Source organism: Podarcis raffonei, chromosome 1 (genome assembly GCF_027172205.1).
Source record: "Podarcis raffonei isolate rPodRaf1 chromosome 1, rPodRaf1.pri, whole genome shotgun sequence".
In the NCBI taxonomy this organism is placed as follows: Eukaryota; Metazoa; Chordata; class Lepidosauria; order Squamata; family Lacertidae; genus Podarcis; species Podarcis raffonei.
The window spans coordinates 60,763,467-60,779,999 of NC_070602.1; the positions used below are offsets into that span (position 1 = coordinate 60,763,467).

Here is a 16,533-nt window from a genome sequence, read left to right on the forward strand (position 1 = left end):
GGCCAACATGACTAAGCCACTCCTGGCGAACCAGAACAGCACACGGAAACGCCGTTTACCTTCCTGCCGGAGCAGTACCTATTTATCTACTTGCACTCTGACGTGCTTTCAAACTGCTAGGTTGGCAGGAGCAGGGACCGAGCAATGGGAGCTCACCCCATCGCGGGGATTCGAACCGCCGACCTTCTGATCAGCAAGTCCTAGGCTCTGTGGTTTAACCCACAGCATTAACCTTTTAAAGCAGTCTAAACTAGTGGCTAGCAAACTATGTGCTGTGTGAAGCAATAGCTCCTTTCATCTGTCCTGAATCTTCCAACATTCAGCTTTTGTTGGATGATTCTGGGTTCTAGAATTATAAGACAGTGAGTTCTGTCTATCCACTTTTCCCACATTATGGATAATTCCATAAACATCTGCCATGCCCTTTCTTGGATTCTGGCTATATTTGTTGTTTGGGTTACAAGGAAAGCAGAAGGATTGTACAACTAACAGTCCAAAATTAACATTCAGTGCATCCAGCTGGCTAGTTGTCTTCAACCTTCCCACCCAAATGAATTAGAAAAGAACATATCAAGGTCATTAACTGAGTTCACAAATGCATAACATTGAGCTGTTAACTCAGTTTTAATCCATACAATTAGCAAGGCTGTTAATTAATATGCGGCTCTCTAAATTCATATGTGCTGTTTTTAAATTAATCTGAAACTTAATGAATGGTGAACAAGAAAAAATCATTTATTTCAGTTGTGACTGAGATGTCGATACATTTATTTAGTCTACAGTCCTATTCATTTACAGCATTTCAGTCTGAGCTATTTGAACTTCCTTGTAAACTAAATAATTAGAGGTCATATGTCACCCTGCTGTCTGTTTTGTTACATGCACTATTTTATGTGACCCAACCACTTTTTCCCCCTTCCAAATTATTCCAGCAATTTAGGAGGAGATTAAGGCTTTTACTGTATGGCTGTCAGAAAATAAGTGTTGGCAACATTGCCCCTTAGTTTTAGTTCTTAGCGTAAAAGAACTTGCTGTCATACTACTACTCCACTCTTTAGCTATCATAAATTGGAGAGGCATGTTGCTCAAAGTAAGCAGTCAGATACAGGGCCAATATGGGTCATGTTCACATAAAGCAACATGAAATGAAGGGCATGTAAACACTGATAATATGCATTTGGTGTTGGAAACAAGCGCCTTTTGGGGGTGCAGAACACATTATTGCAGACATTGATGTCGCACAGTTTGAAGTGACTGGATGTGTAAAAACTGACTCCCTTTGGAAATGAAGCATTGTCCAGACCCATTAGATATTATTCAAAACTTTACTTGCAAAATTTTCTTTAAAACAGAACATGAACGTCAGCTGATACATCCAAACAGTTGCATAAGATATATGGCGGTCCAAGGCATAGGCTCAACATCTTACAAAATCTGAAATAATTCCAACAGACCTCGAAGCAAAGGTCTGTCTCTCCCCAGGGCCTGTATTCCAGCCTACATCCTGCCTTAGGCAGTTTACCTGGAGAGTTTCATGTACATCCTTGCTCTCACAGAGTCTGAGAACAAAGAACTCCAGCCACCATGCTTCCAAGATGGTGAATTTGCAATTCAATACTTCTCAGGTGATCTAAGCTGATCGATCATGTGTTAGCTAGCAGAAAACAACAATAGTTAATAGAAATCAACTCAGTTAAAGCTTGGAGAGCCCTTTTTGCTCTTAATTTAGTTTCAGTAGAGTCTTCCAGTTAAAGCCTTTCATCAATACACAGGCATTCCCATTTCATTGTCAGTTAAACAAATTATACTTAACACACATGACTTCATCCCTGCCCCCATGCTATTTGTCAATATAAAGCACTTTCTGCTGGAATGGTTATAATCCACTTTTTTCTGAGAATGCACTTTCCACACACTTGCTGTCTACATGGATACACAGAGAGGGGCTTTTTCAGGTGTGATAGGAATTTTATGGTCTTAGATATATGGTAATGTTCATAAGCGTACCAACCAAGCACACACACAGATCAGCACAGGAAGGCCAACCTGGAACCATTTTGATTCCTAAACTGACCAAATCTTTTCTCTGCAAGGTCAAGATGGAAAAGCCTCCCCATTGTCTTTTCCTTCACAAATCCTGTCTTAAGGGTATGTCTGTGTTTGAATAGGGTGTGAGCCTGTGACCTGGCCCAGGAACTAAGTATTTATCATTACAAAAGACTGGCCAGGCTACCCAGGAAATCCAATCATGTACAGACAGATTTTGGCTGGGCAAAAACAGGAGAAAAACAATATTAAAATTTCTATTTTGGACCTCCTTTTCTGTGATGTAGGTATGATGTATCTGAGGCATGGTCTTAGGTTACGCCCCTTCTGTGATGTATGTATGATGTTTCTGGGGGTGGTCTTGATCTATAGGGTGGCAATTTCAAAAGTCTTTATAAGGCCTTGCACACCATTTTTCTGGGTCCCTCCTCTCTCCTGCAAGTGAGGGGAGCACCCTGTTGCAACAGTTCAATAAAGGCCAAGCCTACAGGCTGCTGCTTTGCTCCAAGTAATCCTGGTTGGTGTCTTTGTTTTTGTCCAAGGGAGCCCTCAGATTTTTCCGTTAACACAGGTCACCTCCTTTTGGGGCATAAATACTATTTCTACACTTTAAAAGCGTGTTTATAAAACAAACACAATGTTGATGCAGTCAGTGGTCACTTTTGCTTCATCTTCAGAACAAATAATTAAACAACTAAGGTTGATTTGGTTGACAATTGATAGCAGAGACCACTCAATAAATCCACAGGAAACCTTGTGTTAAAATTCCAGCTCCAGCATAGTCTTAGCTGTAGAGTCTTCCTTGGCACTGAACAAATTGCTCCCCAGCATCAATTTTTCATGTGAAAATGGGTTTTGTGACCAAATCCTGTGAAGCTGAATAAAAAACAGTGGTTATCAGCCCTGAGCTCTACAGGGTGACCTCAGGGTGTAAAGCCTGCAGGGGTATAAATCTAAATAAAAGCCTTAACTTCCATCTGATCTATCCATGAATTTATTGCAAATCAGCGCATGGCAACAAACCGAAGTAAAATATAAATGCTTAAAGTATCCATTTTGCCCAGGAGAGGGCACCATGCATCAAAAAACCCTGTAAATTCTAATCAGAGAAGATATTGGAGAGCATGTAAATCTTTTTACTGACTCTAAGCCTTGGCTGTCTCCCTGGAGAAGCTAGACTGAGTCTCTCTGTCTTGTCCTCCTACCAGCAGGTGAAGACATTGTTCTAACATGCTTCGGGGAATTCACTGCTTTTAATGAAAGTTCAGGTGCCATGCTGTTTTTATTGTAATTAGTGGTATGTTTTAAACAGATTTATGTATATGATTTTAATTCAATTAATGTTTCATTTTTTAATGATTGTTTTTTCTATGCTTTTAGAAATTCTTGTTTTTATCTGTAAGCCAAAAGGCAAGTTAATCATCATCATCATCGTCATCGTCACTATCATTATCATCATTATTCTGCTCACTGACAAAGTCAATAAAGATAAAGGAAAAAATAATAATTGTGGCAGCATTTGACTCCATTCCCATGCATTTTGGATATATCTAGCTTGCTGGAAGCATATCTGCACACCTTTTTCTGAAAATACTTTGGGGAAAAACACTGGAATTACATGTGTCCGTGATCTACCTTACCTGCCCTGCCCTATCCAGCAGCAGCAGCAGCAGCAGGTTTTAATGAGCAAATGCAGGGAAACTATTATTACAGAGTTTGTTGCAATACATACAGACACCACCCGCTTTCCCCCCTCCCAATTCCCCAATTCAAAAAATAAATGCAAAATGCTGAACAAAAAAAAGATATTTATTATAGAAGGAGACTCACTGTTGCTCTCTGCTTAGCTGGCCTTAACTGAATGGGTGGGGACAATCCTTTGAAATACATTGCTGTGCAGGCATGAGTGGGTGCATAGGAGCAACATCGTAAAATATTTGAGGGGACCAGGCCCCCACAAAGTTGATGGGCATTCCCATTCAAATGTTGTGTGTGCACTGCATCATGTGATTGGTTACCTGGGCCCACACAATATTTTATTCAAGTTGACACCCCCAGGTGGGTGGGTGCACACACACACATACACACACACACACACGCCCCTGTAGCTCCCTACAGCTTCCTTGGGGTTCTATCCTGAGCCACTCTGAAATTAGGACGGTCTAATCATATATGTCAGTAAACCACAAACGTCTCAGTAACCCACTTGGCTAGAAAAATATACCAGACATTCTAGATTTCTGCAGAATAACTGTTCCTTGCACGCTTTCTTGCAAGCTTCCTTGCACAACATATTGGGTGGAGTCACGAGTGGTCTGTAATTAGTAAATAAGATACAGCCATTGGCATTCTTGTCTTGCTTTTTGTGAAGTCCTAACATTCTAATTAAGGGACGCGGGTGGCGCTGTGGGTAAAACCTCAGTGCCTAGGGCTTGCCGATCGCATGGTCGGCGGTTTGAATCCCCGCGGCGGGGTGAGCTCCCGTCTTTCAGTCCCAGCTCCTGCCCACCTAGCAGTTCGAAAGCACCCCTAAGTGCAAGTAGATAAATAGGTACCGCTTTATAGCGGGAAGGTAGACAGCGTCTGGACCTTAATCTTTCCCAGTGAAAAACTTGCAGCTCCTTCAGCATGATGTGGAAGTGCAGATGTGCAAAGGAGTTGACATTTCCGTGTGCTGCGCTGGTGCTGGCTCGCCAGAGCAGCTTCGTCACGCTGGCCCCGTGACCCGGAAGTGTCTCCGGACAGCGCTGGCCCCCGGCCTCTTAAGTGAGATGGGCGCACAACCCTAGAGTCGGACACGACTGGCCCGTACAGGAAGGGGTACCTTTAACATTCTAATTAGACCCTCTATCAACAAAACACACACACATATATTTAACACCCAGAATAGATTCAAAATTACAGGCATCATTTTGTGTCAGACCTCCCCCCTTTTTTTGGTGTCATTCAGTATAATCCAGGATAATATTTCAACTACTGGAAGCTTTTAGCCATTCCTAATTTGCCTCTAGCCAAGGCGTGAGCACCTTTGCATATGGTAGACATCATCCCTCCGGCAATGCCTCTTTGTTGTCTATGCAAACAAGAAACAAATCTGACCCTGTTGAAGCTATGCCGATGTGAACAGCCAGGAGGGAAACAGCTGTGATATGCACCCCCAAAACAAAAACAAACAAAAAACTAAAAATTCACTGTGAACACACCCTAAGAGTTACAGAAAGGTAGCCGTGTTGGTCTGCCATAGTCAATATAGAGAGCTGAAGGACACTGTTGGCATTTGATGGCATATACAATGTTAGACGATGAGCAGTTCCAACACCATTACTGGCCCCAACAACATCACACATACCATCTCGGGACTATTTAATTGCTCATCGTCTAACATTGTATATGCCATCAAATGCCAACAGTGTCCTTCAGCTCTCTATATTGGACAAACAGGCCAAACCTTACGCCAAAGAATAAACGGACATAAATCGGACATCAAGAATCACAAGACAGAGAAACCAATAGGAGAACACTTCAATCTCCCAGGACATTCTATACAAGATCTCAAAGTAGCTGTTTTACTACAAAGGAATTTCAGAAATAGACTGGAAAGAGAAGCTGCTGAATTGCAACTCATTACCAAACTTAAAACCATGGAGAGACCTGGTCTGAGCAAAGACATTGGATTCTTATCTCATTATACATGACAAAGCCATTTTTCACCTTCTCACCCCTTGCTTTTTCCTGTAAGACCTATTGCAGTCGTTAAGAGTCGTCAATAGGCTCATCACAGCTATCTGCCAATCACCCATTCCCACCACCCTTCTGAGTAATACCCCTCCCCACCTTCTCACTATATAGAAGGATCTGGCAACTTCTGTTTCAGTGTATCTGAAGAAGTGTGCATGCACACGAAAGCTCATACCAAGAACTAACTTAGTTGGTCTTTAAGGTGCTACTGGAAGGAAATTTTTTTTTTGTTTTTACACCCTAAGAGATAAGGAGATCCTTGCCATGTTTCTTGCTGTTGCTGTTTGGGGAATAATAAATTATTGACAATCACACACGAAAACAAAGATCACCTCAGCCAATCACAAACAAACAACCACACCCTAGGCCAACCCCAACCTCTCTCACCACCAAAGGAACACAAGTGAACGGCACAAGCAACGCTGACACCAAACCCTACATACATTAAGCATAATAGAAACACCGCCACCCGACCCCACCCCACCCATCTTCCCCCCCTCCACCCCCTTTTTTTCCTCTCCCTAATGTCTCAATAAATGAAACGGATTTGTAAAAATGTTACATGGAAAAAATACGAGAGGCATTACACATACTTCTGTAAAACAAGAAAATCTTTAATAAAAAAAAGAGAAATTATTGACAATCTATTACAGGGGTCGACAACGTGCGGCCCATGGGCCAGATGTGGCCCACAAAGACCGTTTTACCGGCCCCCAAGCCGCCCTCAAACTGAGCAGTCCACTTGGTGAGTCTCCCATGAGCTGCACTAAACCGGCGCAGCGTGGTGCGGGGACTCGCCAAGCAGTGCTGGAAATCATGTATGCACACGCGCAGATACCGGAAATCACGTCTGCGCATATCCAGACGCTGAAAATCGCTTCTGCGCAGGCAGAGTTTTTGGCGTCTGGGCATGCACAGAAGCAAATTCCGGCGCTGCGGACATGCGCAGACATTATTTCCAGCGTCGCGCTGCGCTCGTCCAGCCCACAGATGATCTATATGGGAGTGATCCAGCCCATGGCCGGTAAACCTTGCTGACCCCTGATCTATGATAATTCACCTGGAGGTCTACCAGCAAGTCCAACTACTTTACACTCCCCATGGCATACAGAACCTTCAAAAATAGATTCACATACCGTACATTGGTTGTAAGTGGATAGCTGCATGTTAAAGATGCATGGGAAATAACCGGAACACTCAATACAATCAAAATTAACTTGTTGCAACTCTGACTGGGCTGTAGGACTTGGGTATCTACTTATCACTTACCTTCGCAGTGCAGAGGGACTTCAGCCAATGCCAGTCCCCTGCCTATCCTCGCTGGCACTGCTAATGGAGATGTGCAACATTCTTAGCACGTCTCAGCTGGCAACCCAGCAAAAACAGTACCTGCCTTTTCAATGTCATTCATTTCAAATTATATACTAGATAATGAGGAAAGTAAGAGTCTGTATTTTTCAGAGACTCGCATAATGCCACACCAGTGTTAAGCTTAGTGATACATTTTACCAGTTCTTCATATGTATCCATTGCTTCCCTTCCGCATCACTGTCACAATCGGTAATAAAAATGCTCAATCAGCAGCTCAGGCAGCTGGAAAAGATGCACCTGGGGGTGGGGCATGGATATTCCAGAGCATTTTGTTTTATACAAAAGTAAAATTGAGTTGGTACCCTTTATCCTGCCTTTATGCCAAGTTTTAAATCAAATGGAGTTGCTTGGTTGCTTTCCTGATACGAGGCATCATTTGTGTTATATGTTCTTATGAATTTTCATACAAAGTTATGACTTTTGGTGTTATGATCATACCTTATAAGAAGGAATTAGATGAAGGGAAGGCTAGCCATAATGAGTTTAATGATTTGTGTGTGTGTGTTCAGTAACTCTAGACTAGAGCACTGGAAGAGGGGCACAAAAGGATAACAGAAATTGCTACTGTATGCTGCTTGTGAGGTTGATAGATGCATCTGGCTGGATGCTACTAGAAGCACAGTAATGGTCGCTAGGCAGACCTCGGTTTGATCTGGGAAGGCATGTATTATAGTACTATCTATTGTCCACTAATCATGAACAAAGTTCACAAGCAATAGGCTGTTAAAAAATTTCTACGGGCACTAATTAAACTGAAATGCCTTGGCTGTAGACATTCAACGTTGTATTCTAAGAAATAATCAGCCACAATGTGGGGAAATTTTTGTCTCAGAAGATCAGCCAAGTGACTTGATCTTTATCTTCTCTAAGCTTTTCCTGAAGTTGTCATGTGCTCTTATGTGCTAGTTGGAACCAGTACTGAGAAAAAGGCTACACAATTTTCTCATAACTCTAACAGACGGTTTCAGAGTTATAAATGATCTTTCACACTTGTACAGCACATATAATAGTCCACAGTGTTTTATTACTTCACTTGATAATGGGTAGCATTTTGAGAGTCCAGACGTATTTCAGCCTCTTTTGAACTGAAGCTGACAAGCAACCTTGTGTGCCTGCCTGTTGCCTCACTTTTCTTTTTGTTTCAAGTAACTATATTTGATACCTATCTAGGAAACATAAACAAGACCTGCCACAACAAGGCCTATTCACTTATAAATCATATCAGCTGATCCTCAGACCTTTAAACCCTTTGCTTGCCAAGGGAATACCAAGTGCACTAGTATACAGGCAACTCTCAACTTATGGTTACAATCCAGGGGTGGCGCATAAAACCAAAAGCATATATAGTCAAAACACACATGGTTCAATGGCAAGTGGGATTGCCAAAGTCTTTTTTCTTGGATGCCAACCCCCTTTCCACCCCCACTTTTTTTGCCATGTGCATAAAGATGAATGTGCTTTATGCACATCAGTTGCAAGTTACATATAAAAATATATACTAGTAATATATTCTAGTAATAATTAATTTAATAACGATGATGATGATGATGTTATTTGTACCTCGCCCATCTGGCTGGGTTTCCCCAGCCACTCTGGGTGGCTTACAATACTAGTAACTCATAGACCGTTGTTGTTTAGTCATTTAGTCGTGTCTGACTCTTCGTGACCCCATGGACCAGAGCACACCAGGCACTCCTGTCTTCCACTGCCTCCCGCAGCTTGGTCAAACTCATACTAGTAGCTTTGAGAACACTGTCCAACCATCTCGTCCTCTGTCGTCCCCTTCTCCTTGTGCCTTCCATCTTTCCCAACATCAGGGTCTTATCCAGGGAGTCTTCTCTTCTCATGAGGTGGCCAAAGTATTGGAGCCTCAGCTTCACGATCTGTCCTTCCAGTGAGCACTCAGGGCTGATTTCCTTAAGAATGGATAAATTTGATCTTCTTGCAGCCCATGGGACTCTCAAGAGTCTCTTCCAGCACCATAATTCAAAAGCACCAATTCTTCAGCGATCAGCCTTCCTTATGGTCCAGCTCTCAGTTCCATACATCACTACTGGGAAAACCATAGCTTTAATGATACAGACCTTTGTTGGCAAGGTGATGTCTCTGCTTTTTAAGATGCTGTCTAGGTTTGTCATTGCTTTTCTCCCAAGAAGCAGGTATCTTTTAATTTCGTGACTGCTGTCACCATCTGCAGTGATCATGGAGCCCAAGAAAGTTGTTGTTGTTGTTGCTGTTGCTGTTAATTAAATTAATATACTGCTCTTCATCTGTAGATCTCAGCATGGTTCACGCAATACATAATAAAAATATAGACAAAATTGTTAATTAAATTAATATGCTGCTCTTCATCTGTAGATCTCAGCATGGTTCACACAATGCATAATAAAAATATAGACAAAAACAAACAAATAATGCACCCTCCCACAACACATTTGAAAGGGCATTGGATGTCAATCAGCCCAAGGCCTGGGTGAAGAGGAACATTTTTGCCTGGCACCTAAAGATGTATAATGATGGCATCAGATAGACTTCCCTAGGGAGAGCATTCCACAAACGGGGAGACACAGCAGAAAAGGCCCATTCTCAAGTTGCCAGTCTCCAAACCTCTTTTGGAGGAAACACACAAAGAAGGGCCTCAGAGGATGATTTCAGGGTCCAGATAGGTTCATATGGAGAGAGGTGGTCCTATAAAAGGAACAGGTATGTGAACAAGTGAGTAATTTTATAGGTGATTTGATATATTATAAATCATTTTGTAGACTACTTGTGACAATCCAACATACACATGTGTTGCTGCTGCATACATGTGCTGATAATACCAAGGCCAATCATACATACATAACAATTGTTGGCATCTGTCTGTCTTGGGAGACAATGGAGGAGTGTACATTTGGGGGTGAGGTCAAACTCTTGGACGGTTGCAGTGTCTGCTGTAGAGACCAATGTGGGGAAGACATTAATAGAAATTTACTATATGTCAAGTGGACTTCACTGGAATTTATTTGACTTAAGAAATTACTGTGATAGTACTTCCTCTCCCCTTCTTATTCATGATTAGATCATTTTATTGTTTGAAACCATGCACAAATTATTCTGGCTCTCTTGTTAAATGCATCCAAAACTTTTATTACTGAACTAGCTTGCTATATACCGTAATTGTATCCCCATAAAACTTATAAAAGTGTTGAACCAGTGATGGAAATGCAGCTTCAGGGTGGAGGCAAATTCTGAGGGGAGGGGGACTGTAAAGAGGGGGGGAAAGGAGATGCAGATCCTTTCTTTTTCTTTTTCTTATCCTTATCCTTCCCCAGGATGGCTCACATGGTCCTCACATATTCTAGCTGACTGGTGTGAGAAAACTGAATCAGGGGCATCATGCCTCTGAATACCAGTCTCTGGAAACCATGGGAGAGAAGAGGGCTTTTGTGTTGATTTCCAGCTTGGTTTCCCACAGGCATCTGATTGGCCACTGTGAGAAGAGGATGCTGGATAAGATGGCCTTGGGTCTGATCCAGCAGGGCTTTTATGTTCTTATGGTGACTTTCCTCTCCCTCCCTCTCCACTCCTTTGAAGTTGACAGCCTCCTGTTTGTGGTGTTGGTAACAGGATAACAGAATTGTAAGGGACCCCAGAATTGTAAAGAAGGCTGATCGCCGAAGAATTGATGCTTTTGAACTATGCTGCTGGAGGAGACTCTTGAGAGTCCCATGGACTGCAAGAAGATCAAACCTATCCATTCTGAAGGAAATCAGCCCTGAGTGCTCACTGGAAGGACAGATCCTGAAGCTGAGGCTCCAATACTTTGGCCACCTCACGAGAAGAGAAGACTCCCTGGAAAAGACCCTGATGTTGGGAAAGATGGAGGGCACAAGGAGAAGGGGATGACAGAGGACGAGATGGTTGGACAGTGTTCTCAAAGCTACAAACATGAGTCTGACCAAACTGCGGGAAGCAGTGGAGGACAGAGGTGCCTGGTGTGCTCTGGTCCATGGGGTCACGAAGAGTCGGACACGACTAAACGACTAAACAACAACAACAAAGGGACCCCAAGGGACATCTAGTCTAACCCCCTGCAATGCAGGAACCTCAAGTTGATCATCCATGACAGGTGGTTGGTGGTTGGGGAAACCCAGCCAGATGGGCAGAGTATAACTATTATTACTATTACTATTATTAAATTATTATGGTCCTCCAACCTCTGCCTAAAACCCTCCAGGGAAGAAGACTCCAGCACCTCTCCTGGGAGTCCCTTCCACTGCCAAACTGCTCCCACTGTCAGAAAGTTATTCCTGGTGTTTAGTCGGAATCTCCTTTCTTGTAACTTGCATCCATTGGTTTGGGTCCTACCCTCCGGAGCAGGAGAAAACAAGCTTGCTCCATCTGGCCTTTGAGATATTTGATGATGTCCATAAAAATAAAAATATAATAACACTCAAGTGGAAGTGAAAAATATTCGCCTTTGTGAAAGAGGAGGGGGTGGAAGACGGGTGACTATACTCTTGAGAATGCCTCTCTCCTAATGCAGCACGTGGGTGTGAGCTTGCTCAGAGAGAGAGAAGAGAACAGCCAGCAGCATCAGCGCCGAAAGACTCAACAGGAAAAGGGTGTGGAGCTCGAGAGTGTGAGACAGCGCAAGGAGCAAAGCCTCGGCGCCTCCCCCCTCCCCCGTGACGCAATCCGCAGGAGTAACCCGAGTCCGAACCTTGGCAGCGCGCGCAGACCCCGACTCGCGCATTCTCGCCCCCTCCCTTTCCTCCCCGGCTCAGCCTCCAGGGCCGCACGAGGAGCCTCCCCTTAAAGCAATTCAACCTCTCCCCCCCCACCTCCGCGCGCGCCCTCCCTCCCACCCGTTCCTTGAGCTCTGCCGGCGAACACTAATTAGGTCGTCCGCTGCCCCTCTGGGATTCCAGGGCGAAGAGATAAGCGGTGGGCGGGCGAGGGTGGAGAGAGAGCGAGAGAGAGGAAAGGCTGGGGGCGGCGCGCTCGCGCTCTGCCCGCCCGCCTTCCCCACCCCCCCTTCTTCCCACACACTGGCTCTCTCTAGCGGGCAAGGCTGCTTGGCTAGCCTGCGCGCCCGCCTCTCCCGAGCAGCCATGAACCGAGTGGGCAAGAAGGATGAGACCCTCATCGAGATGGGTCTGGCCAATGACGGTGAGTAAAGCCACCGGGAGGGAAGCGGGGCGGGGGGGGGGCGTCTTGGTCGCTCGCCAGTTTGCCCGGGGAAAAACTTCCCTTTCTCCACTCCGGCTCCTGAGGCGGCGCTTGGGCCAGTGCCTGGGAATCCCGGGGCTTCCCTTGCCCCGATCGCGCTCCCTGTCCGGTGCTGAAGGCGCAGCTTCTCCCCACCCCCCACCCCGAGACCGACAAAACCGGGCCGGGTGCCGCCTGGGAGATGGAGGATCCCGGCCTGGTTCTTGGCGGGCGGGCGGGGCTGGCCGCGGCTGTTCATTCCGCCGCCCGGTGTTTGGCTGAAATGCGTCGCCTCAGGCTCACTTTTTCCATGTGGGCACCTGCGGTGTGGGGAGGAAGGGTGAGCCCGGAGAAAAAGGCGCGCCTCGGGTGGGCGAGAAGGAGCGAGGCTAGCGGAATTCACAGGCGGCCGTGCAAGGAGGGAGGGCGGCTCCCTCCTTTCCTCAAAGGGAAGCGGCTCCACAGTCCACTCCGGCTCCAGAGGCCTCTTCCCAGGAGTTGAACAAAACCGAAAGACTCTGTCGCCAGTAGATTTCTACGGGAGGGTCCTTCCTTCCGCAGATCGTAGGACGCCTATGTCACCCAAAGCTTTGACCAGAAACATGGGAAGGTGCGGTGTTTTGCATCTGGCACCGTTGGGGAAAGGTGAGAGAGTGAGGCCTTGTTGAGATCATGGGGCTCCCAACTCTGTTCCAACAGCCAATTCACCAGACTGCAACAGAGATAATGAAGCTAAGGCTGATTGCCATTATTTAACTTTCCCCTTCTTAAAAAAAGGCCTTCATATCATTTTCTGAAAGCTGTTATTATTACACCAGAAGCTGCCAACCTTTTTGGACCAGCAGACACAATTCAAAGTTCTATGGGTGCCATTCGTTTCCATGCGCTGCTCTGGTTCTCCAGAAGTGGCTTAGTCATGCTGGCCACATGACCCGGAAGCTGTATGCCGGCTCCCTCGGCCAATAAAGCGAGATGAGCGCCACAAGTAGATAAATAGGTACCACTCCGGTGGGAAGGTAAATGGTGTTTCCGTGTGCTGCTCTGGTTCGGCTTAGTTATGCTGGCCACATGACTTGGAAGCTGTATGCTGGCTCGCTCGGCCAATAAAGCGAGATGAGCGCCGCAACCCCAGAGTCAGTCACGACTGGACCTAATGGTCAGGGGTCCCTTTATCTTTACCTTTATGGGTGCCGTTCTCAAAGTGGCTGCTATAGGGAGCATGGCATAACACAAAATAATAGCTGCTCCCTTCCCTCCATTCTTGCTGTGGGCAGTCATATATGTCCTGCTGGCCCTGATTGTTCAGATCACACCCACCCACTGAACACACTCATGTTAAGAACAGGGAGCATGCCCCTGTACCAGGAAAAATATACACGTTGGCCACACCACAGCACACACGTACACTCACTACACACATATAGACCACAGACACACATGCATAACTCTCTCTCTATCTCTCTCACACACATTTCCCCCTCTGTCTGCCCAAGTGTATGTCTCTCAGTCACACAGAGAGCTTAGATGAGAACCCTCACACACACATTCAGAAAAGGCCCTTCATGAGTGAAGGAAGTGCCTACCATTGCAAAAATAAAATAAAATATCTCCCCCTGCAAAATGCAAGAACTAGTGATTTTGCAAAAATACCTTAGGGCCACCTGGTTTGGTGATCTCTGTTCTAAACAAAAATAAAATAAAAGGTGGCACATAAGGAAAAAATAAGCTTATCTTAAGGCAATACTTTGAGCAAGCCAGCCAAAATATCCCAAAATAGTGTGCAAGCTTTTGAGTTGAAAGCTTGAGTTGAAAGTTTGCACACTGGTTTTGGCATTTGGGTTAGCCTAACACAGGTATTGCCCTAATGTGGATTATGCTATTTGTTAGCTTTGCAAATGAACTTATTTTCCTGCAGCGTTTTGAGCATTGCATTGTAATTTAAAAGAAACGGCTCAGCTCTGTGAAATGGAGAAGAAATAGAGGCAAAAAACATTTTCATACATGACCCTAAAAGCACCTTTGACATGGTTGACCCAGCATGAGAAAGAAACCTGCTTCATTACGAAGCTATAGATGAAGGCAGGAGTTGGTTTCCCAGTGGTGCAACAATAGAGGACATATGAGCAAATTGTCTTTCACCGATACTAAGCTTTGGGCCTTTTTACTACAAAAGTTTTAAACACAAGTTAGAAAGTAGGGGTCTGGATGTTACTCGCCTTCTACATGCTGTAAAACTACTCCCAGTAGTGACTGGTATGGTATAGCTTGGGGACACCCTCCTGACACCAGTGCTTGGATGGACAGGGCAGGATAGTGATGACATTGGGTGTTTGTGGCCACTGATGGAGTCTGGCACAGCCCAACCTTGATACCACCCAGCCCTGCCCTGGTAAGCTGCAGTGATGCCAGCATTGGAGAGGAAGCTCAGCTCTACTCTACCAGATGCTATGATTATTTGCCTGGTAGTTCTTGCCTCCATTATATGCAAATTGGAAATTATGTCACTGCCTTTGAACTGATACTTGCAGGACTTTCACCTCGAGGTGAAATGGAATGGATACTATAGCTAAGCTAGACATGGCACTGGGGAATGGATGCAGGTCCTTCCCAAGGCTAGAGGACACCTTTGCCTCCTCCCCAAACAACTCTGGTGGCTTCAGGAGGGAAATGAAAATAATAGTACCTCCTGCAGGTACTTCTTCAGTGCTTTGCTGTTGAGCTCTGGACTGGTTGCTGCCACCTGTTCCTTCCTTGGCTTCAGCCTCCCCCAATCCTCATATGCTTGCCTGGCTGGGTTGCAGTGACAATGGAGGGTGGCATCATTCAGCAAAGCAACAAAGAACAACGCTGCTGCAGGTACCATCTTCGTTACCCCAGAGTGGTGACAAAGAAGAGAATAGGATAGTATGCCTGGCAGGTCATTCTGAAGGCTAGGCTAAAAGATGGAAATAACGAAATTGGCTGGGGTGAGGAAGGAGAAAAACTGAGTGAGGAAGTGGAAAGCCGTGTTGTTTTGTTGTTGTTTGGTGGTAGCTATGGCAACTGGGTCATAGCAGTAGAGAAGTGAATAATGTATTTTTGTATGTGTGAAGTTCTGGTGTGTGTATGTGTATACTACTAGTCAACTTAAAAAATGACAGTAAAATCTAGGGCTGGGGGAGGGAACGCATCATCCCTTCTTTCAAGATACTTAGTTTTCATTCCCTTTTATAAGATAGATCAAGTGAACCAACATAATGTGAAGGTCAGAGTGTGGTGTTATCATCATGCTGGAAAACATTATTTTGTAAATTAAATACTGCCTAAAATAGACTTACTAAGCACTTTCATAATGACTTCCAAGTTGAGTATTTTTCTCGTAAGTGTCTGAGATGAAGTTATTGCTATGACTAAGCTAAAGTGAATATTTACAAAGTGCATAGTTGATGCCATTCCCAAAGCAGTTACTAAGCCAGGAAAAAATCCATTGCATCAATTTTTGCCTAGCATCTTTCCCCCATCATTACTTAATCATTAAAGGAACCCATTATTAAAGTATAATGCAAGCTAGAAATGTACTGATGTTCACTGGTTCTATTCCAACCACCAACACACTGAACTTTCTGTCTCAGTGGCCTTTGACTTGAAAGTTTTTTAAAGCATTCCATAGCATCCCAGACTGTGTTTGGTATAGGTGTCATCTTTGAATAAAACTGAAGTCAGAGTTCTAGCAGCTCTGACATCCTGTTTTTTGTAATAGCCAGCATACTTCATGTGTGATTTTTCTGTCGTGTACACATACACACAACACTTGCACATACACATTCACATAATCACTTACATGCAGGTGTGTTCTCTCAGTCATGCACTGCACAGAAGTATAAGTTCCCCTCTGTTAGGTAGTGAAAGAATGAAGCAGACAAGGCACTCTTGTGGAAACTGAGACCATGAGTGGTATTCAATTAAACAGTTTCACTAGAGCAATGACTTTTAGTTGTGCAATGGAGCTTATTCGCTCCCTGTGCAACCCCTATTTTTTTCTGGGGGCTCCCACAATCTTCTAGAACAGATTTATGGGGCATGCACAGGATGAATGGGGAGAGGAGAAGGCAAAGGGGTTCAAATTCTCAGTCATGTGTCTTTGTGCTAGTGGAACACTTCAGTTGACTATGCTAATTTCCAGGAAAAGCCTGGAAAGGCAGACCT

General features: G+C 44.7%; 1 protein-coding gene across 6 annotated transcripts in view; it reads left to right on the forward strand.

Annotated features, from left to right (window-relative positions):
* Positions 1-11,999: 11,999 nt before the first annotated feature.
* ANO5 (anoctamin 5) overlaps positions 12,000-16,533 on the forward strand; it is a 63,286-nt gene continuing 58,752 nt past the window's right edge. For all 6 annotated transcript variants that reach the window (XM_053389237.1, XM_053389246.1, XM_053389254.1 and 3 more), the window contains exon 1: positions 12,000-12,309. In XM_053389237.1, coding sequence (XP_053245212.1) covers positions 12,252-12,309 — 58 coding nt within the window. In that variant the 5' untranslated portion in view covers positions 12,000-12,251. The remainder of the gene's footprint in view (positions 12,310-16,533) is intronic.